Source organism: Dasypus novemcinctus, chromosome 5, assembly GCF_030445035.2.
Source record: "Dasypus novemcinctus isolate mDasNov1 chromosome 5, mDasNov1.1.hap2, whole genome shotgun sequence".
NCBI lineage: Eukaryota > Metazoa > Chordata > Mammalia > Cingulata > Dasypodidae > Dasypus > Dasypus novemcinctus.
In genome coordinates this window covers 80061875-80085103 of record NC_080677.1, presented here as the reverse complement: position 1 = coordinate 80085103, position 23229 = coordinate 80061875, and the positions used below count along the sequence as shown (strand labels likewise).

At 43.7% G+C, this 23229-nt stretch overlaps 1 protein-coding gene across 16 annotated transcripts in view; it reads left to right on the top strand.

The window, feature by feature from the left end:
• The first annotated feature begins 1211 nt into the window (after positions 1 to 1211).
• Positions 1212 to 23229, top strand: part of SRPK2 (SRSF protein kinase 2) — a 272440-nt gene continuing 250422 nt past the window's right edge. For 3 of the 16 annotated variants that reach the window (XM_071215197.1, XM_071215199.1, XM_004448808.4), the window contains exons 1-2: positions 14350 to 14527; positions 15055 to 15109. In XM_071215197.1, coding sequence (XP_071071298.1) covers positions 14401 to 14527; positions 15055 to 15109 — 182 coding nt within the window. In that variant the 5' untranslated portion in view covers positions 14350 to 14400. Of the gene's footprint in view, positions 1311 to 14349; positions 14528 to 14788; positions 14971 to 15054; positions 15110 to 16841; positions 16862 to 23229 lie in introns of those variants that run through there. The other 13 variants (XM_071215200.1, XM_058297131.2, XM_058297135.1 and 10 more) reach the window with 12 other exon arrangements.

Here is a 23229-nt window from a genome sequence, read left to right as displayed (position 1 = left end):
AATAAATGGCACCAAAGGATTAAAAAAAATGTGGTATATTCACACAATGGAATGTTATACAAGAATGAGAATGAACAGACCATGAGTACGTGCAACAAACAATATGGATGAGTCTCACAAGCAGAAGCCAGATACAAAATAGTAGCTAGTAAATGACTCTATTTCTATAAACGTAGAAACAGGCAACATTAATCTGCAGTGTTAGAAGTCAGAACAGAGGTTACTTTGGTGAGAGTCATGATGATGGGTCTTTCGGAGTACTCATAATGTTCTATTTTTTGAACACAAATTGTTTCACTTTGCATACACTTGTCATCTATGCATGTTCCCACATGAATATTATGTGGAATATCATAGTGAGGATTATCAAGCTGCTTTTTAATGGTAAAGTATACTTTATCTCCATATGCAATGCCCAGGTCTACCTGAAATTTAGAAATACATAATTGCGAAGAAATGATTATAAATTATGCTAGGACAGAACACATATTTAACTGTGAATAAAAACATATTCAGTTTATTTTACATTATAGTTTATATTGGATTTTTTCCCACAGTCAAAGTAAAATGGGAAGCCAAATTATTACACTCAGAGAATTCAAGTACTTGACAGCTGATTACTCTATCATGTCTACATCTATGTGTAAATGCTTGGAAGGAATGTGCCCTGGTGGGACAACTTAGCACACTTTATTATGGGCAGACCATCTTATCTATTTAGATACATGGTGACATATTAGTCAATATTCTAAAACCATCCTAATCCGGTCCTCAACAAATCTTCAGGAGTCAATTTTAAGCTGGCTTATGTAAGTCCTACATACAGTAGGCATTTTATTTATAACAGATTTATTACTGTTGATGAAATCTGTCTAGTTCACATTCCCTTTCCTTTAGTCTGAATGTTGAACAGAAAATTCCTTTCATTTTTACTGTTTAAACAAAAAGCAGAATGAGCGGTTCTCAAGGATTCTAACCAAACCTGCAAATGAGAGGCACTTAAAAGAAAGAATGACCCTTGTGGTGGCTTTAAAATATGTTCACACATCCTTTGACCATCCCCCTGTCAAGAGGTGGAGCTTAATTCTCCTCCCTTGAATATATTACTTGCTTATTGTTAAGGAATAGAATGTGGCAGAAATGATGGAATGTGACTTCGAGGGTAGGTCATAAAAGGCATTAGAGATTCTGTCTTGCTCTCTGGAATCACTCACTCTGGGGGAAGCCAGCTGCCATGTCATGAGGACACCCACGCAGCCCTATGGAGACATCCACATGGTAAGGAACTGAGGCCTCTGGCCTTCAGCCAGGTGAGTGCGCCGTCTTAGTAGCCTTCAGTTTATGGTAGCCTCAGCTGATATCCTTTTTTTTGTTGTTGTTGTCTTTTTTAAAAATAAACTTTTTAAAATTTTGGAATAGTTTCATATTAGCAGAAAAGTTGCAAAGAGAGTACAGAAAGATTCCATATACCCCACACTCAATTTCCCCTATTATTAACATCCTCCATTCACATAGTACATTTGTCACAATTAATGAACCCACATGAATACATTGTTAACTAAAGTCCATACTTTATTCTGATTTGTTCAGTTTTGACCTAATGTCCTTTTTCTGTTCCAGGATGTTGGATATCACATTACATTTAGTTGTCACGTCTCCTTAGGCTCCTGTTGGCTGTGAGAGTTTCTCAGATGCATTGTTCTTGAATTATATCTTTTTCTTAAAAAAAAACTTTTTGCTTTGAAATAATTTCAAAGTTGCAGGATGACTGTAAAAATAATATAAAACTCGTACAGAGCACTCCCAACATACTCTCTACCCAGATACCCAAATCCAACTTTCACATTTTGCCTCACTTGCTATATCATTCTATCTCTCTTTCTATATGTCTGTCTATTCATCTATCTGATCTATTTTCTAAACATTTGAGAGTAGGTTGTTGTAGCAGTTTGATTTAATTGATGAATTCCAAAAAGAAATACTGGATTATGTTTATAGTCTGATCAGTACCTAGGCACGATTGAGTGATCATTAGGGCATGGAGTCCCCACCCAGTCCCTACCTCTTGGTGGGTGGAGACTCACAGATAAAAGGCATGGCAAAGGACAGAGTTGGAGCTTTTAATGCAGGGATTTCTGATGTTAGACTTTGATTCTGAAGACCCAGGAAGTCAGCACCCAGAAGAAAGAGAAGCCAGCCCCAGGAAGGAAAGAACCTTGAAGCCAGAGTAAAGCAAGTCGCAGGAATGTAGGAACCCAGGAAGCCTGAACCCTTGCAGATGTCAGGAGCCATCTTGCTCCAAATAGACTTTGGTGAGGGAAGTAACTTATGCTTTATGGCTGGTATCTGTAAGCTCCTACACCAAATAAAAACCCTTTATAATGCCCAGCAGATTTCTGGTGTTTTGCATCAGCACCCCTTTGGCTGACTAATACAGTCATATACGCAGCTGACATCTTGACTCTCCAGCTAAGCTGCTCTCAGATTCCTGGACCACAGAAACTGTGAGACAATAAATTTTTTGTTTTTTTTTAAAGATTTATTTATTTATTTATTTTTCTCTCCCCTCTCCACCTCCCCATTGTCTGCTCTCTGTGCCCACTGACTGTGTGTTCTTCTGTGTCCACTTGCATTCTTGTCAGCAGCACCGGGAATCTGTGTCTCTTTTTGTTGCGTCATCTTGCTGCGTCAGCTCTCTGTGAGTGCAGTGTCAGTTCTGGGCAGGCTGCACTTTTTTTGAGTGGAGCAGCTCTCCTTGTGGGGTGCACTCCTTGCACATGGGGCTCCCCTACATAGGGGTCACCCCTGCGTGGCAGGCACTCCTTGTGTGCATCAGCACTGCACGTGGGCCAGCTCATCTCACAGGTTAGGAGGCCAGGGGTTTGAACCCTGTACCTCCTATATGGTAGGCGGATGCTCTATCAGTTAAGCCAAATCTGCTTCCTTAATTTTTTGTTGTTTTAAGCTGTTAAATTTGGGTGTAATTTGTTAAGCAGCAATAAATTAATACATCCTTTTATATGCATAAAAATAGGAATAACTAATATTTATGGAAAACTTAGGTTCTTTTCTGAGCATTTTATATGAAATAACTCATTTATACTTTGCAACAAACTTATAAGATAGGTTATATTATTATCCAAATTTTGAGGATCAGGTAACTGAGGCACAGAGAGACTGAGTAACACATCCAAGTTTGCCCAGCTAGCTAATACAGAACTAGATTTTGAACTCTGGTAGTCTTGCTCTACTACTCTCACTAACTGCTTGACATTACAGTGCTGTGGCATTAGTGCTAGCACCAATGAAAAATACCTATATCGAGATGACAAAGGACAGCTTCAGCTTCATAATAGAAAGTGTAGATTAGACATAAGGAAACTTTCCTAAAAACTTAAAAAACCTCAAAGGGCATTACCACCTTGGCAGTACTGTGTTATGGTCTCTACAGGCCCCAGGGCAGACTATATGATTGCTCAAGGCTGTTCACAATTTTATGACCTATTAACTGTGCCTCCTAAGGTACACTATGATTCAGTGACTCTGTCTGGAAGTATCAGAGTGAAGTTGAATTTACGGCATTTTCATTCTTTTCATTTTCTATTACATTTGGTAAAAATTAATACAGGTTCATCTTGAATTCCATTCTTCTAGCTAGGTTGGGAGAGAAAATGCTTATGTGCTGCCCCTTTCAATTCTTTTTGATTGGTATAGAGACCAAAATATATTCAGTTAAAAAATTATGGGAAGCGGACTTGGCCCAATGGATAGGGTGTCTGCCTACCACATGGGAGGTCCGCAGTTCAAACCCCGGGCCTCCCTGACCCGTGTGGAGCTGGCCTGCGCGCAGTGCTGATGTGCACAAGGAGTGCCATGCCACGTAGGGGTGTCCCCCGCATAGGGGTGCCCCACGCGCAAGGAGTGCATCCCATAAGGAGAGCCGCCCAGTGCGAAAGAAAGTGCAGCCTGCCCAAGAATGGCGCTGAACACACGGAGAGCTGACACAACAAGATGACACAACAAAAAGAAACACAGATTCCCAGTGCCACTGATAAGGATAGAAGCGGTCACAGAGGAACACACAGGGAATGGACACAGAGAGCAGACAACTGGGGGGTAGGGGAGAGAAATAAATAAAAAATAAATATTTAAAAATAACAAAAAACAAACATAATCCACATCTGTTTTTGGAATTCATAACTATATCAAAGTGCTATACTCCACCTTCTGAATTCCAAAACATTAGAATATTTTAAAAAACCTTAAATCAATAACAATGCATGTACTAAATCATATCACAATCAATTTAAAGAAATACAGTTTGTCTTGGGGCAAAATCCCATCTGTTGTAGTCCTCTGAAATTTACAAAACAATGTATCTGATTCCAGCACACAAATGGACAGACAAAGGATAAACATTTTTGTTACAATAAGGAGAAATTGAGAAGGAAACATGAGTCACAGGTCCTCTAGAGTTCAGTAGACCTGCAGGGAATCCTCCATTCGATTTCAAAGACTGAAAGTCATTCTTTCTTTTTTTTTTTTTTCAAATTCTACTCAATTTATTCATTTTTAAAAAATATATTACATTAAAAAAATATGAGGTCCCCATTCGCCTCCACCGCCCCCACCCCAGCACTCCCCCACAATAACACTCTCCCCCATCATCATGTCACATCCACTGCGTTTGATGAGTACATCTCTGGGCATCGCTGCACCCCATGTCCCGTGTTCCACACCATAGCCCACACTCTCCCACGTTCCATTCAGTGGGTCATGGGAGGACATACAACATCCGGAAATTGTCCCTGGGGCACCACCCAGGACAACTCCAAGTCCCGAGAATGCCTCCACATCTCTTCTCTTCCTCCCATTCCCTGCACCCAGCAGCCACCATGGCCACTTTTTCCACATCAATGTCACATTTTCTCTGAAAGTCATTCTTAAGAAGATGATTTCTTCTCCTTGGTGCCTTATGGGAACCCACCCTTTCCACAGGCTTGCCCAATGGCCATTTTCTTGGCTCCACCCTCATTAAGCATCTGGATGTCAACCAAGCTCAGATCTCACCCTCCAAAAGCATGGGGGTGATTGCCACACCTTATCCAATCCTTGGGTTAGAGTCTTAACCTCCCCTGGCACAGTGATGTGAAGACTACGTTCCCCCTAAACTTTGCCAGACAGGCTCATCCCTCTCAGAGCAATGAGTTGAACACCTGGGCTTCCCTAACCTTTGGCATTCAGGCTCAAACCTCTCAGAGCAACAAGTTGGCCACCTGGCCTTCCCTAATCCATGGGTGACAGGACCACCCCTCTCAAACCTATGGGGCCTCAACCTCAACCTCCCTAATCCTTGAGGAATGTGCTTCACCCTCTCTGTTCCCTGGGGTGGCAAAAATCTCCTCAAGCATTGGGTAGGAACATCAACCCTCTTCAACTGCTAGGGCAAACTCACCCTCTCTGTACACATGGGTGGGGTTCCTATCTTGGCCCAAGGTGATGTCTTAATTTAAGAACTCAGCTTCCATGCTTTTCCTCTTAAAGCTGTTTCTCCTTCAATTTCTCCTTTCCATGTGCCTTTTAGTCTAAGCTGACAGTGGTTTTGTTCATACGGCTCTCTCAAAAACCTTGTTGGTTTAGCATGCAAGAGGCAGGGGTCCACACCATCAGACAGGAAGACTTTCCACAAGAATTTCTGAGATAACTGCATCTTCAATCCTGATTTACAAGTACCAAGTTTATATAAGTCTTCCAATATGGCACTTTCATTTGGGAGCTTGATTTCCAGAGGCTTGACCTTTACAGAGACAGTTTCTGTTTTCTTTGTGCCCAACAATTCAGTCCTCAGTTTCTCTCTCTCTTCTAGCATTTTGCTATAAGCTGCAAGCAGAAGCCAAAGTGCATTCTCTGAGTTTACTGTGGGAAACTCTTCAGCTAAATGCCCAGGTTCTCCATTTTCAAATTCTGCCTTCCATAAAATACGAGATGTTAATCTTGCTAAGTTCTCTGTGACTTCCAAACATGGATCACTTTTTCCTCCAGTTTCCAAAAATAGTTTCATCATTTACTTTTAAGTCATCATAAAAAGTCTCTTTAGCATCCATATTGCTATCAATAGTCTCTGTAAAGATATCTAGGCCTTTTCCATCAATCATTTCACAATTTCTCCAAAAAAAACCTCTTAACCATTTATAAAACTGTTCCACTATTTTGGTAATTACAAAAGCACTACCCCACTCCTGGTACCAAATTCTGTATTAGTCAGCCAAATGGGTGCTGATGCAAAATAACAGAAATGGGTGGTTTCTATAAAGGGTATTTATTTGGGGCAGAAGCTTACAGATACCAGGCCATAAAGCATAAGTTACTTCCCTCACCAAACAGTCTCCTTCCACCTGTTGGAGCAAGACAGCTGCTGATATCTACCAGGGTTCAGGCTTCCTGGGTTCCTCTCTTCCCAGGTTTTTCTCCTATTTGGGCTCAGGGTTCCTTTCTTCCCAGGGTTTGCTTTTTTCTGCACTCAGTGTTCCTCTCTTCCTGGGGCTCGCTTCTCTTTCTTCTGTGTGCTTACTTTCTGGGGCTCCATGTTAAGACGTCAGCATTAAACTCCAACATCAAAGCTCCAACATTAAAAACCCTTCTACTCTGTCCTTTGCCATGCCTTTTATCAGTGAGTCCCCACTCACCAAGTGGTGGGGACTCAACACCCTACTGATGTGGCCCAATCAAAGCCCTAATCACAATTTAATCAAGCCCAGGTACAGAACAGTTTACAAACATAATCTATATCTACTTTTGTAATTCATAACTATGCCAAACTTCTACACTGTGCTATTCAGTTCCTAGATTATTCTCTAGCATTCTGTTAATTGGCATTTATATACCTAGACTACCATTTTTAACCACATTCCCATTTATAAAAGAGCTGTTAATCACTTTTTGTTACCATCTGCTCTACACATTTCCATACTTTTAGAGTAAAGTTAATTAAAACTTCTACATACATTAAACATCAGTATTCCATCTCAGTCCTCCCCTTATCTCCTTTAAAAATCCATCACCTACCATTAGGTCTTGAGAGCTTGTTTGGAGGTTCTAGCAGGGGAGTGCAGCTACTCATATACTCTTGACCAAAGAACGGTCCTCCTCCAGCGGGGAAGGTCATCCTCTTCGACTGAGCACTCAGCTTCGGGAGGGACTCACGTGGAGTGGTGAGGGAGGAAGGGGACACTTGCCTAGCCAGCTGAATCAACCCTGGTTGATTGATGGGTGACAGATGTCACAGCCAGATTGCCCTTACATCCTACCATTAGGTCTTGAAAATATTTTCCTTCAATTTCTTTGAGAAACTTTATGATTCTTGTTTTTATTTTTAGGTTTTTGATCCATTTTGAGTTAATTTTTGGATAAGGTGTGAGATAGGGGTCCTCTTTCCTTCTTTTGGATATGGATATCTAGTTCTTTCAGCACCATTTGTTCTGCCCGAGCTGTGTGGGTTTGACAGGCTAGTCAAAAATCACTTGACCATATACATGAGGGTCTATTCCTGAACCACCAATTTGGTTCCATTGGTCCATGTGTCTGTCTTTATGCCAGCACCACGCTGTTTTTACCACTACAGCTAGGTAATATGATTTAAACTCTGGAGATGAGGTTTGCTTTTCCTTTTTATGATATTTCTGGCTATTCAGGACCACTTACACTTCCAAATAAATTTGATAATCATGTTTTCAATTTTTTTTAATGCTGGTGGAATTTTTATATGGATTACTTTGAGTGTATATATCAATTTGAGTAGAATTGACATCTTAATGATATTTAGTCTTCCACTCAATGCACATATGTTCTTCCAGTTATTTAGGGCTTTTAAAATTTCTTTTTTTTTTTTTTAAGATTTATTTATTTCTCTCCCCTCCCTCCCCAGTTGTCTGTTCTCTGTGTCCATTTGCTGCATCTTCTTTGTCCGCTTCTGTTGTTGTCAGCGGCATAGGAATCTGTTTCTTTTTGTTGTTGTTGTTGCATCATCTTGTTGTGTCAGCTCTCCGTGTGTGTGGCACCATTCCTGGGCAGGCTGCACTTTCTTTTGTGTTGGGCGGCTCTCCTTATGGGGCGCACTCCTTGCACGTGGGGTTCCCCTACGTGGGGGACACCCCTGCATGGCACGGCCTCATTGTGTGCATCAGCACTGCGCATGGGCCAGCTGCACCTGGGTCAAGGAGGCCCGGGGTTGAACCGCGGAACTCCTATGTGGTAGACGGATGCCCTAACCACTGGGCCAAGTCCTCTGCTTAAAATTTCTTTTAACATTGAGTTAAATTTTCTGAATACAAGTGCTTTGCATCATTCATTATGTTTATTTCTGACTATTTTGAGTTTTATCTGTCATATTTTATTTTCGCCACTCTTTTGACACTTTAAGATACTTTTATTGATATAATCTTCACTTCTAGACTCTCTTCCAGGCTTCTCTCTCCTGTCTTTTCTTTTCAGTCTGTAGCACACTCTTTAGTATTCCCTGAAAATCTGGTCTCTTCTTTAGAATTTCTCTCACTTTCTGTTTATCTGTGAATATTCTAAGCTCACCCTCATTTTTGAAAGACAGTATTGCTGGATATAAGATTCTTGGCTGTAAGTTTTTCTCTTGTTGTATCTTAAATCTATCATACCACTGCCTCCTTGCATTCATGGTTTCTGGTGAGAAATCAGCACTTAATCTTATTGGGTATCCCTTATATGCTATGCATTGTTTTTCACTTGCTGTTCTCAGAATTCTCTCTTTGTCTTTGGCATTTGACGTTCTGATTAGTATGTGTCTCAGAGTTGGTCTATTCGGATTTTTTCTGATGGGAGTATTGTGTTTCTTAGAAATGGATATATATGTCCTTCAATAGGATTGGAAAAATTTCTACCATTATTTCTTCAAATATTCCTTCTGCCCCTTTTCCCTTCTCTTCTCCTTCTGGGACACACATGACACAACACATATATTTGCTACTCTTTTGCTGTTGTTTAGTTCCCTGAGACCTTGTTAAATTTTTTCCATTATTTTCTTCAACTGTTCTTTTGAATGTTCACTTCAGGGCCGTTTCTTCAAGCTCACCAATCCTTTCTTCTGCTTCCTCAAATATGCTATTATATTATGCCAATGTTTATTTTAAATTTCATTTATTGCACCTTTCATTCCCATAAAATCTGCTGTTTTTCTATGTATGCTTTCAAATTCTTCTTTGTGCTCACCCAGTATCTTCTTAATATCCTTAATCTCTTTAGCCATCTCATTGAATTTATTAAGGAGATTTGTTTGAACATCTATGACTAGTTGTCTCAACTCCTTTATGTCATCTGGAGGTTTATCTTGTTCCTTTAACTGGGCCATAACTTCATGTTTCTTGGTGTGAATTGTAATTTTTTGGTGGTGTCTTGGCATCTGGTCAACTAGAGTATTTATTCTGGTGCAGATTTTCTCTTTATTTTAGGGCTTCCTGCCCTTTCTCCCTTGCTGGTTGTGCAGTAAGAGCTGAGGATGTAGTCAATGCTATAAGTTGTGGAGGCTCAAGCTGCCCTCATTGCCCCAGGGACTGGTGAAGCATCTCCCAACTTTTTCCTTTGCCAGACATAGGAATGTGTCATAGCCGTGTGGAATAATCCAAGTCATGCAGCCCTAGACTGTAGTTGCCCAGAGAGACTGATGAAGCTTCATGCCCCCTTTCCCCTGCCTAGGGTGTGGATGGATCTGCAGGTGTGGGCAGCAATCTATGCACCACAGGTCCAAGATGACTGCAGTTGCCCAGGTAGACTTCCAATTATTTTGTCTGTGCCAGCCAAATGTACCTGCAGTTACCTGGATAGGCTGGTGCAGGGCCCATCTGCTTCCTCCCTGCCACAGGTAGGCTGAAGGCAAGCCTAGAGCTGCAGCCTGATCTGGGTGAAAGAAACCAGTTCCTACCATCACTGTGATTTTTGGTCAGCCCAGCTTCCCTTCATGCTGGGGGTGGAATCAAAATGGTGACTACCCACCTCTTTCTGACTCGGACAGATTCACACCGTATCTGTTCCTAGGGTTATACCTTAGCCAGATGAGGCTACTAATCAGTAGCCGAAATTGGTGGCCAACTGTCTCCTCCTCCCCTGTTTTTGGGCAATGGAGCTTCCAATTCCAGTCACAGAATATCTCCTAGGGCAGCTTGCACTGCCTGGCTGGATATTTCCTGGAGAGGCTGGCACAGGTCCCTTCACTTTCCTCCCTGCCGGAGGATGGGCTGGGGCCTAGGTTAGTGCTTCAATCTGATCTGGATGGAAAGAAGCTGGTCCATACCAGTACTGTGATTTTCAGTCTGCCCTGCCTCTCCTCATGCCTGGCGCAGAGTTAAGATGGTGACCACCAGCCTCTTCCTGACTTGGACAGGCTCATTAGCTGTTCTCAGGATTATACTTTAGCCCGCTGGATTTACTTATCAGTAGCTGAATTTGGTGCCCAACCATCTCTTCCTTCCGTTTTTGGGGGGTGGAGCTTCCAATTCTAGCCGTGGAATAGCTCCTGAGGAGGCCCTAGTGGAGGATGGGCACCTGCCTCTGTGGCATGGAACACTCTACTTATGAATCTTCTCTGTAGATGGGCAGTCTCCTCTTCTGTTACTGGGGGGCTTTTTTGTTTTCTTTTTTTAAGATTTATTTTATTTATTTCTCTCCCAACCCCCCCCCCCCCCACCATTGCCTGCTCTCTTGTGTCCTTTTGCTGTGTGTTCTGTGTCCATTTGCATTCTTGGCAGCACCGGGAATGTGTCTCTTTTCGTTGAGTCATCTTGCTGCGTCAGCTCTCCGTGCGAGTGGTGCCACTCTTGGGCGAGCTGTGTTTTTTTCCTGCTCTCCTTGTGGGACGCACTCCTTGTGCATGGGGCTCCCCTACGTGGGGGAGACCCTTGTGTGGCATGGCACTCCCTGCGCATGGCAGCACTGCGCGTGGGCCAGCTCATTCACTTGGGCCAGGAGACCCTGGGTTTGAGCCCTGGACCTCCTGTATGTAGGCGGATGCTCTATTAGTTGAGCCACATCTTCTTCCCTTTTATTGGGTTTTGTTGTTGTCAGCGGCACAGGAATCTGTGTTTCTTTTTGCTGCGTCATCTTGCTGCGTCAGTTCTCTGTGTGTGTGGTGCCATTCCTGGGCAGGCTGCACTTTCTTTCGCGCTGGGTGGCTCTCCTTACAGGGTGCACTCCTTGCGCGTGGGGCTCCCCTACGTGGGGGACACCCCTGCGTGGCAGGGCACTCCTTGCACGCATCAGCACTGTGCATGGGCCAGCTCCACACGGGTCAAGAAGGCCTGGGGTTTAGGGAAACGGACTTTGGCCCAGTGGTTAGGGCGTCCGTCTACCATATGGGAGGTCCGCGGTTCAAACCCCGGGCCTCCTTGACCCGTGTGGAGCTGGCCGTGCGCAGTGCTGATGCGCGCAAGGAGTGCCGTGCCACGCAAGGATGTCCCCCGCGTGGGGGAGCCCCACGCGCAAGGAGTGCGCCCGTGAGGAAAGCCGCCCAGCGTGAAAAGAAAGAGCAGCCTGCCGAGGAATCGCGCCGCCCACACTTCCCGTGCCGCTGACGACAACAGAAGCGGACAAAGAAACAAGACGCAGCAAATAGACACCAAGAACAGACAACCAGGGGAGGGGGGGAAATTAAATAAATAAATAAAATCTTTAAAAAAAAAAAAAAAAAAAGAAGGCCTGGGGTTTGAACCGCGGACCTCCCATGTGGTAGGCGGACGCCCTAACCACTGGGCCAAGTTTGCTTCCCTTACTGGGTTTTGTTTAGGTTCTTGACTATACTGTAGAAATGAATTCCCAGATTACGTTCAGTGAGTTAGGCCTGTAATGTATTCAGGTAGGGAGGGACGAGAAATGGGAGAAAATAATAGTTCAGGGATCCCATGTAGAGAGAAAGGTGCTGAAAAGTGATAAAGAGGGCTGATTTGCAGACTATAATTTCTCTTTATAGATTATAAATACTCAAGTTTTACTTGTGTGGTCATCATGGCACATGCGAGAGCAGGGCATAGAGGCAGGAACAGGGGTCCAAAGGCAATAGAGCACATGAGAGAGAGTGCGAGCTCAGGTCTCAGGCCTCCTGCTGCTTCTTTTTTTTTTAAAGATTAATTTTTTAAATTTATTTCTCTCCTGTTCCCCCCCCCCCCCACGGTTGTCTGCTCTCTGTGTCCATTTGCTGTGTGTTCTTCTGTGACCGCTTCTATCCTTATCAGCAGCACCAGGAATCTGTGTTTCTTTTTGTTGCGTCATCTTGTTGCATCAGCTCTCCGTGTGTGCGGTGCCATTCCTGGGCAGGTTACACATTCTTTCATGCTGGGCGGCTCTCCTTATGTGGCACACTCCTTGCGCGTGGGGCTCCCCTATGCAGGGGACACCCCTGCGTGGCACGGCGCTCCTTGTGTTCATCAGCACCGGACATGAGCCAGCTCCACATGGGTCAAGAAGGCCTGGGGTTTGAACCGCAGACCTCCCATGTGGTAGACGGATGCCCTAACCACTGGACCAAGTCTGTTTCCCCCAACACTTTTTATTTTCCTTTTTAAAATTATTTGTTTATTATAGCCACCCTAGTGATGTGATATATCATTGTGGTTTGTTTGTTTTTTTGTAGATTTATTTTTTATTAATCCCCCCCCAGCCCGTTCCCCCCGTGGTTTGCTCTCTGTGTCCATTCGCTGTGTGTTCTTCTGTGTCTGCTTGTATTTTCATTAGGCAGCTCCACGAACCAATCCTGGGACCTTCCAGAGTGAGACAGGCACCACCTCTTGCACCACCGCATCTCTCTGTTCTGCTACGTCTTCTTCTTTTCTCTTCTTGTCTCTTGTTGTGTCATCTTGCTGCGCCAGCTCAGCTGCGCCAGCTGCGTGGGGCAGCTTTCCCGCGCTGGGCGACATTCCCATGCAGGGCAGCACTCCTGTGCAGGACTGCATTTGTGCACAGGGCTGGCCCACACCAGGAGGCTCTTGGCATTGAACCTTGGACCTCCTATATGGTAGACGGAAGCCCAATTAGTTGAACCACATCCGTTCCCTCATTATAGTTTTGATTGCATTACCCTAATGACAAAAGATGTTGGGCATCTTTTCCTGTGCTTGTTGGCCATTTGTATATCTTCCTTGGGGAGATTTATAAGCCTTCTCTCTCTTTCCCTCTCCCTTTTTTTCTTTTTCTTTCTTTTTTTTTTACACAGAATATTCTCTAAATAAAGGGGAAACGGTACTTTTGCCATGGAGACATGATTAAATGTAACATCACCAATAACGAAACACACTGTTTTTGTATCCCTCTTGATATCATGCACTAAGACACATCTATGTAGTACAACTGGCAAAATGATTTAACTTTAATGCTATTAGACAGGCCAATCTGAAGAATGTTCTGCAAATCAGTAACTGTATTCTTTAAAAACGTCAGTGTTATGAAAGAAAAAAAAATCAGGGATTATTCTAAAGGAACTTAAAAAGATATGACAACTGAATGCACTGAATGGTCCTTGATTCAAAAAAAATGAGACATTTCAAAGATGTGGATATGTCTTATATAATACAAATTGTACCATCAACATTAAAATTTCTTGGCTTGGTAATGGAATTCTGATTATGTAGGAGGTTATCTTGTTCTTAAGAGATACATATTGAAATATTTAGGTGTAAAGGGTAACAATGTCTACAAAAACTCAGATGATTCAGCAAAAGAAGCAAACTTCATGAAGTGTTAAATAGATTGAATATGAGGGTTCATTACATTTTTCTAATTCTGTAAGTCTGATAGTTTTGAAAATAAAAGTTGAGAAAGTTTCAAAATCCAAATAGACTTCCTGTTCCGTTGGGCTTACTATCTTTAGAATAAGTTTAACCAGTTCTGTGATCAAATTGTATAACCAAGGAGGGCCTAATGGTCAGGATGCATGTTTTTCAAAACTACTGTAATTACATAAACTGCAGTTATTTGTTCCACCATCAACTTTATTCACATCTTTATCAGGAAGCCTGACACTGTGGCAAAGAGTTTGGAGTCAGTCAGGCCTGAATTTTGATCCAGGCGTGGGTAAACTGTTTAATCTCTTTAGGGCTCAGTTTCCGCACTGGAAGACGGAGAAAATACTTGGTGGCTTTGTTGCGGGTATTAAATTGTTACACACATAACATTTATTGAACGGGACTTCAGGTCATGTACAAAAGTTTCATCCTACTGTCAAAGCTATCTTCATCTCATCCTTCATTAAACTCATACAATCCTGAGGGGGGAAGGTAGTGAGAAGCAAAAGTGACTTCTCCAAGGTCACACAGCTAGCCAAGATCCAGGTTTCCCAGCTCTTGGTCCTGTGCCCTTTGCACGCCTGCTGGAGAGCAGGAAGCGGAGCTCATGGGGATGCAAGGATGTAGAGGAGCAAAGGGAGAGAAGAGGCCGAGGGAAGAGCGGTGGTGTGAGACCCGTGGAGGCGCCGGTCAAGGACGGGGTCGTGGAGATGCGGGCGACACGCCCGGCAGGGGTACGCTGGGGAGAGGGTGTGGGGGCGACGGAGGGTCGCCAAGGCCGGGTGCCCGGGAGAGGCGGCCGGTCTGGCCCAGACGCAAGGGCGCAGGAGGCGGAGGCGGAGGCGGAGGCCCGGGCCGCGGGGAGGGCGGGGGAGGCCGTGCGCTGGGGAGACTTCCGCACAGGTGGGCGGGTGGGTGCGGGCGCGCGGGGGGAGGCGCGGCCAGGGGTCCCGACCGCGCCGGCGGGCGGGGGCGGGGCGCGCGGGGGCGGGTCTTGCCGGCCCCCTGCGGGAGCAGCGGCCACCGCGGCGGCGCAGGCGCGGTTCCCACCTCCTCCCGGGCGGCGGAGCGAGTGCAGGCTGCAGCCCGGCTCCGCTCCCGCGTCGCCGCCGCCGCCCCCGCCGTCGCCGAAGCCCCTCGCCCCCCTTCCGCCGCGTCAGGATGAGCTCCCGGAAAGGTGAGCGGCCCGCGCCCTCTCCGCCTCCCGGCCGCGCGGCCCCGCGCCGGCCGCCGACCGTTAATGTGTCTTCTCTTTCCCCAGTGCTGGCCATTCAGGCCCGAAAACGGAGGCCGAAAAGAGAGAAACATCCGAAAAAGTGAGTCCGCGCTGCGTTCGCCCCTAGGCCTCCGCACCCACCCCCTCGGAGGGAGCCCGCGACCGCGCCGCGGAAAGTTGCGGGTCCCCGCGGGCCGGCGGGCGGGCCGGTCCCCCGGGACGCCGGCGCTCGGCTCTGCGCGCCCCGCGGGCGGCCTGGGGGAGGGGCCCCCGCGCGCCCGCCCCGCGGCCCCCGCCGACCGGAGCGGGGCCGACCGGGAGGCCCCGTGGTGCGCGCCCCGACGGCCCGGCGCCGGGCTGGCCCGGGGATCGGGGGCGCGGGGCCTGCTCGGGAGGGACCGCGGCGTCCCCGGTGCGGGCGTGAGGCCGCGGCGCGGCGCCCACCTGGGCGTTGGGGCAAAGGAGGAAGAGGCGCCGCGTGTGCCGGAGAGTGGGTACCGCCGCCTCTCCTCCCCAGCCCCGGCTTCTCGGCCTTTCTGCTGAAAACCCGAGCTGGTTGTCAAGTGGCTGGCCTCGGGCGTGTTCCTGGCGCGAGTTCAACTCCGAGACCTGTGCGTTTCAGCGCTCGGGTTTTCATTCGAAACTTTCTGCTCGGATCGAACCTGAGTTCGCGGCGCTGCGGCTGCGCCCGCCTGGCGGGCTGCGCGGGGCGGGGGGTGCGCGCGGGCGGGCGGCGGGCGGTCCCGGCGCGCCTTCTGGCCGGTCCTGGTGCCGGGGAGTTGATGAATAGGGTGGTGATATTTAAAACGTGCCAGCCGGCCACCACCTCCAGCCTGGCGAGGGCTGGAGCCAGAGCGTCCGGTGTCCTAAAAGCCTTTCCTGGAGAGCTGCTAGGAGACCACAGAGCGCCGCCTCTTTTTCTTGTTGCTTGCTTTCTTTTTTTAAGTTAGATTTTGATCTAGAAACGTTCAGCATTTCTCCTCTTTTCCTCAAAATTTGTTGCTTCGTTCTTCCTTTAGAGCAAAAAATACTCTGGATGACTTTTTTTTGGTGCTGGGAGGAATAATAGATCATCTTTAAAATAAAATCACCAGGCGTTTCTTGTTTGTTTGTTTGTTCTGGGAGGCTATCCCCCGGCACTCTTAGGCTTTTTTCCTTCTTGTTGACCTTGGTCTCTGCCTAGCGAATTTCATACCCATCGGTATGAAACGGTTAAGAAAACTGGTTAAGTCGTTACTAATGTGGTGGTGTACCATGATAGGATTTTGTTCATTTAAACAGAAATTAATTGCGTAGTATTTTTAGGGTGTTACAAAATGTGGATATCAAAATAAAAATGCATTTCTAAAAAAAGCTATTGGAGCGCAGGAAAAGGACTTTGAAGGACTTGAACTGGTGGGTAAAAATTTGGTATTGGGTTTTTAAGATGCTGAAACGGAATGGATTTTTGGTAGTTTTAGATGCTTTAAAAAATTAGCAATTTCAAGTCAAAAACTTTAAATTTGCTATTTGGTGAATAACAAGACGCTTAGCCCATAAGTAAGGAGAACCATCATATTTAGGATACTGAGTACTGGGATTTAAACACAGCTTTTAGTTCAAAGCGTTTATTTGTTTCTATATAGCTCATTAAATTCAGAAATAGAAAAAGGAGATGAAAAAAGTCTGGCCTCAGTTTATGTATGTCTTTTTGTGTGTGTATAGTAAGTATGTGTGTATTATATATGCATACATGTAGAAAAAAAATTTTAATTAAATAAGTCAACATGTGTTTCATATTTTCATATTTCAGGGTATGACTTTCCTAATGGCCAAGAGCCTTTTTTGGTGTGCTGCAGTTTGGATTTATGTGGTATGTTTATAAAGAATTAGAGTATCCACAGTATTCAACTTTTTTATTCTCACAAATTAATTTATCAGTTTCTTCTACCATGTACTGTATAAATAAGATTTGAAGGGGAAAAACACAGCTAATAAGTAAATGACTTGGTGGGTCTGCAAGTTAATTAGCAAGAGGAGACCAGCCCAATTACATAACTAATTGAGGCAATGCCATTTTTCACTTAATTCTTTGAATCAAGGCATTAGTAGTTCAAAGAAATGCTTGGTATGATTTATTTATTCATGTGTTCAATATTTGAATGCCTTTTCTTGGAGGTGATTGAACAAGACAAACAAAGCTCCTCATGAGGCTTACAGCCTTTTGGGGTTTGGGGAGAACTACAAAAGGAACAACAAATAGAAAAGATAATTTCATGGTGCTAAGGGGAAGGTGGACAATTAAGATGGAACACCTCAAGTAATAATAATGGTAGGGAACATATGACCCTGTGGCAGGCACTATGCCAGTTGCTTCATGTGTATTTATACTTTGTGACAATGGTATGAGGTAGGCACTGTTATCACCTTTGTACAGATGAGGAAATGGACACAGCATGAGTAAGTAACATGCCCAGCTACTTAGTTGAATCTAGGCAGCCTGGTACCAGAGTCCGTACTCTTAACCTCTGAGCAGATGACTTTTGAGCACAGACTAGAATGAGGAGGAGATGGGAGCGAGGCAAAGGCCCTGGGGAGTAATGGGCAGGAATGCTTGAGAAACCAAAGGCCAGGGTGGCTGGAGTGGTACAGAGTGCTGGCTGAGAGCAGGAGTCAGAACATGTAGGTCTCATAGGCTATCCTGATTCCTTTTGTAAAAAGAGCACTAGTCATGGTGGGCAGCGGCAAGATGGGAACTAGGAGCTTGCTTTCTCTAGATGGTGGCTTGCTTTAGGGTGGAAGGCGTGGCGCTGGAGAGAAGTGATGATAAAAGGGACTTTAGGAGGCTGGTAGTCTTGGAGGCATTCCTCAGTTCGGACAGCAGAAGTTAAAGTCCCACAACTTAGGCTTAGTTTGGAACAGAATTCAGTATTTTGCTTTTTGATTAATTCTCTAGAGGAGGAAAAGGAGTGACAGGTATAATTTTAAAGTGTATTGATAGGATACTTGGCAACTTAGGGGACTTTGTAGTCCTGGCTTGATGTAATACAATCCACTTTTGTCATCATGTCCTTGTATTTGTGGGACGACTCTTCATTCATTTTAATTCAGTTCATTTCTGTGAGCTTTTATGAATTAAGCCCAGATTTTACAGGTTACTTTTTTAGTACATTGGAATTGGTAGCTGTCAGGAATAAGATTTAAGATTTCTTTATTCAGCTCAGTCAAAACTTTAACCTCATCAGATTGTTCCAGTGAGTTCAGTTTGCTAATTATTAATTATGCTGTTTTGTGGGTAATAGGCAGCAGGGAAGAACTACAATGTTATTCAGTCATGAATCTTATGAATTAGCTGAATCAGCTCAGGATAGATTTTTTTTTTTTGCCTTGGGACATGTATATATAGGTGACTTTTTTAATGTCTTGTTTTCTTTACCCTTTTAAAGTGTACAGTTCACTGGTTTTAGTATATTCACGAAGTTATAAAACCTTCACTACTAATTCCAGAACATTTTCATCAGTCCACATAGAAGCTCTCTACTTCTTAGCAGTCACTCCCCATTCTTCCCTTACTCCAGCCCCTGACAACTGCTAATCTACTTTCTGTCTCTATGGACTTGCCTGTTCTGGACATTTCATATAAATGAAATCATACGATTTGTGACCTTTTGTGACTGACTTCTTTCATTTAGCATGATGTTTTCAAGTTTCATTCATGTTGTAGCATGAATCAGTACTTCATTCCTTTTAAATGGTAAATAATATTCCATTGTGTAAATACACAATTTTATTGATCCATTCATCAGTTGAATGGGCATTTGGGTTGTTTCTGCTTTTTGGCTATGAATATACTTTTTTAAAAGATTTATTTATATTTTTTAATTTTTAAAATTTATTTCTCTTCCCTTCCCCTCCCCCCCACCCCCAGTTGTCTGCTCTCTGTGTCCATTCACTGTGTGTTCTTCTGTGTCTGCTTGTATTCTTGTCAGTGGCACTGGGAATCTGTGTCTCTTTTTGTTGTATCATGCTGCATCAGCTCTCCCTGTGTGCAGCAACACTCCTGGGCAGACTGCACTTTCTTTCGTGCTGTGCTGGGTGGCTCTCCTTACAGGGTGCACTCCTTGCGTGTGGGGCTCCCCTACGTGGGGGACACTCCTGCATGGCATGGCACTCTTTGAGCACATCAGCACTGCACATGGGCCAGCTCATCACATGGGTCCGCTTCCCATGAATATAGTTTTTAATTTTAATTTTAAATTTTGAAATAAGTTTAAGACTCATAAGGAGTTGCAAAAATAGTATAGTGTTTCCATGTACCCTTCACCTTCATCTAGTTTTCCCCAATGGTAATACCTTCCATAACCATAGGTCATTGTCAAAACCAGGAATTTGATGTTGGTGTAATATTGTTAATACAAGTAAGATATTATTCAGATTTCACCAGTCCTTACATGTACTTTTGGCATATGTGCCTGTGTATATGGCACGTTAGATTTTATCACATAAATAGATTAGTGTATTCATCACCGGCCAAACTTTTTCCTCAGCATAAAGAAACTCGCATTACTCTTCGTACCTTTTAGTAGTCACACTCCCCTGAACCATAACCTTTGGCAAGCATTGATCTGCTTCTACATCACTAAACTTTTGACACTTTGAGAATGTTCTATAAATGGAATTATACAGTATGTAGCCTTATTTGTTTATTTTTAAAATTTATTTATTTCTCTCCCCTGCCCCAACCCCGTTGTCTGCTTTCTATGTCCATTCGCCGTGTGTGTTCTTCAGCGTCTGCTTGGATTCTTGTCAGCGGCACCATGAATCTGTCTCTTTTTGTTGCGTCACCTTGCTGTGTCAGCTTTCTGTGTATGCTGCCACACCTGGTCAGGCTGGGCTTTTTTCGCGTGGAGTGGCTCTCCTTACGGGGTGTACTCCATGCACGTGAGGCTCCCCTATGCAGGGGATACTCCCGTGTGGCACGGCACTCTTTGCGCACATCAGAATGTGCATGGGCCTGCTCACCACATGGGTCAGGAGGCCCTGGGTTTGAACCGTGGACCTCCCATGTGGTAGGCGGACACCCTATCCGTTGGGCCACATCTACGTCCCCAGTATGTAGTCTTTTGAGATTCTCTTTTCTACTCAGTACAATGCCCTTGATATTCCTCTATGTTGTTTGTATATGTAGTTCATTGCTTTTTACTGCTGAGTAGTATTCAGCAGCATGGATGTACTGTTGTTTCTTTATGCATTCACTTACTGAAGGACGTTGAGTAGTTTTATTGAAGGACATTGAGTAGTTCCTAATTTTGGGTCCTTTCAAATAAAGCTACTGATCATTCAATATAGGTTTCTGTGTGTAAATAAGTTTTCATTTTGTAGGATAAATATCCAGGAATCCAATTGCTGGAACACTTTTTTTTTTTTGGTTAGCATTTTGACTTTCGAATAAGTTGTTACTTTATTTTTTTGGTGTGTCTGTCTTTCTCTTTCCTCTGTGTGATATCTATAATCTGTGTGTGCATTGTTGGGTGGTGATATTTCCTTTGGGCTCTTGGTGTTTTTGTTGGTAGTTGGTTCCTTTTATTACATTCCTGTTTCTTCATAGTATGGCTTTTGACTGCTGCAGAAAATGATAGGCATGGGATTGGTGGCATTGGCACTGGGTCAGTAAATCACAGATAGTACAATTTTGGAATGCAGTGGTACAGGTTATATCCATGTTAGGTGAACCTCAGTCCTTCCTTCCTTGTAGTATGAACTCAAGCCGACAGGCCTGTGATTTTGGAATACCTGCTTTGGAACCTGATAACTTATTTTAAACTTCTTGTTTTGTTACATACTTGTTTATTCAACAAACATTTTTGCTTAATGGCTATATAGTTTAATGAACACATATGAAGCATATGCCATATATAAACATACATAAGTAATAAGCATATAGTAATAGTTGTGAACTTACGAAACAAACATACATAACATCATACAGGGCTCATACCTTACCCTACCACTGATACCTTGCATTGCTGTGAAACATTTTTAACTAATGATTAAAGAGCATCCTCAAAATATTACTACTAACCAAAGTATCTTAACATTTGGTGTATTTTTTTCCCCCAACCCATTCTATTATTTTTATATCATTTATATGTGAACATACATAAACAATAAGTGTATAGTAAAAGTTGTGAACTTAAAAAGCAAACATGCATAGCCATGCAGGGGTCCCATATATCAGCCTACCACCAGCACCTTGCATTGTTGTGAGACATTTGTTACAAATTAGAAAGAATATCGTCAAAATCTTACTATTAACTATAATCCTTATTTGATGTATTTTTCCCCCAACCTACCCTATTAATATTTTTAAAATATATTTTTATGACAAAAGTTGTAAACTTACAAAACAATCATGCACCTGTGCAGAATTCCCATATAACACCCCTCTATCAACATACCACATCACACCGTGATGGAACATTTGTTATAAATTATGAGATAATATCATCAGATTATTACCAGGTCTATCGCGTACATTTGGCACACTGTTTCCATACTCTCCTATTATTGGCACAGTATATCTTTGGCATAGATGCATGAATATTATATTATTACTGTTAACTACAGTCCATAGGTACTCCAGTTGTATTTTTCCCATGCTTCTCCACATTCCCACCCCCCTGCAATAATGATGTACATCTCCTCTAGCTCACAGAGGACTCTCTTGGCATCTGTACCATCAACCACAATTCTCCTCTTTTGGTTTACTGTGTTATTCAGTTCCTAGATTATTCTCTAGCTTTCTGTCAGCATTTACATCCATATTACCCTTTCAACCACATTCCCATTTATAAACCAGCCGTTACTATTATGTTACTGTCAGCTCTATACATTTCCACACTTTTACAGTAAAGGTAATTAAAACTTCTACATATGTTAAATATACGTGGTCCATCTCAGTCCTCTTCTTATGTCCTTTAAGAATCCACCGCCTACCACCAGGTCTTGAGGATGTTTTCCTACATTTTCTTGCAGAAGCATTTATATTTAGGTTTTTGTTCCATTTTGAGTTAACTTTTGCATAAGTTGTGAGATAGTGGTCCTTTTTCCTTCTTTGTCTATGGATATCCAGTTCTCTTAGCACCATTTGTTGAATGGACTGTTCTGCCTGAGCTAGGTAGATTTTACAGGCTAGTCAAAAATCCCTTGACCAGGGAAACGGAGGTGGCCCAACGGGTAGGGCATCCGCCTACCACATGGGAAGTCCAAGGTTCAAACCCAGGGCCTCCTGACCCTTGTGATGAGCTGGGCCATGCACAGTGCTGATGCGCGCAAGGAGTGCCGTGCCACGCAGGGGTGTCCCCCGCATAAGGGAACTCCATGCGCAAGGAGTGTGCCCCATAAGGAGAGCCGCCTAGCACGAAAAAAGTGCAGCCTGCCCAGGAATGGCACAGCACACAGGGAGAGCTGATGCAGCAAGATGACGCAACAAAATGCAACACAGATTCCAGGTGCTGCTGACAAGAATACAAGTGAATTCAGAAGAACACACAGCAGAGTGGACAGAGAGCAGACAATTGGGGTGGGGAGGGCAGGGAAAGGGAGAGAAATTTAAAAAAAAAAAAATCTTAAAAAAATCCCTTGACTATAAATGTGAGGGTCTGTTTCTGAACCATCATTTCAGTTCCTTTGGTCTATATGTCTGTCCTTATGCCAGTATCATGCTGTTTTTACCATTAAAGCTAGGTAATATGATTTGAAGTCTGGAAATGCGAGTCCTCCAACTTTGCTTTTCCTTTTTAAGATGTTTCTGGCTATTCAGGATCCCTTAACCTTTCAAATAAATTTGATTGTCATGTCTATTTAAAAATGCTGGTGAAATTTTTATCAAGATTGCATTGAATCTGTTTAACAATTTGAGTAGAATTGACATCTTAATGGTATTTAGTTTTCCAGTCTGTAAGCATGGAATGTTCTTCCAGTTATTTAGGTCTTTTTTGGTTTCTTTTAACAATGAGTTGTAGTTTTTGAAATACAAGTGCTTTATATTGTTGGTGAAGTTTATTCTTAAATATTTGGGTTTTATGTGTCATATTTTCACTCTTGAGTAGTGAAAAAAGTAACTTTTAGTTACTTTTACTGATATAATCTTCATTTCTAGACTCTCTTCCAAGCCTCTCTCTCCTGTCTTTTCTTTTTAGGCTGTGGCACTCCCTTTAGTATTTCCTGCAAAGATTACAA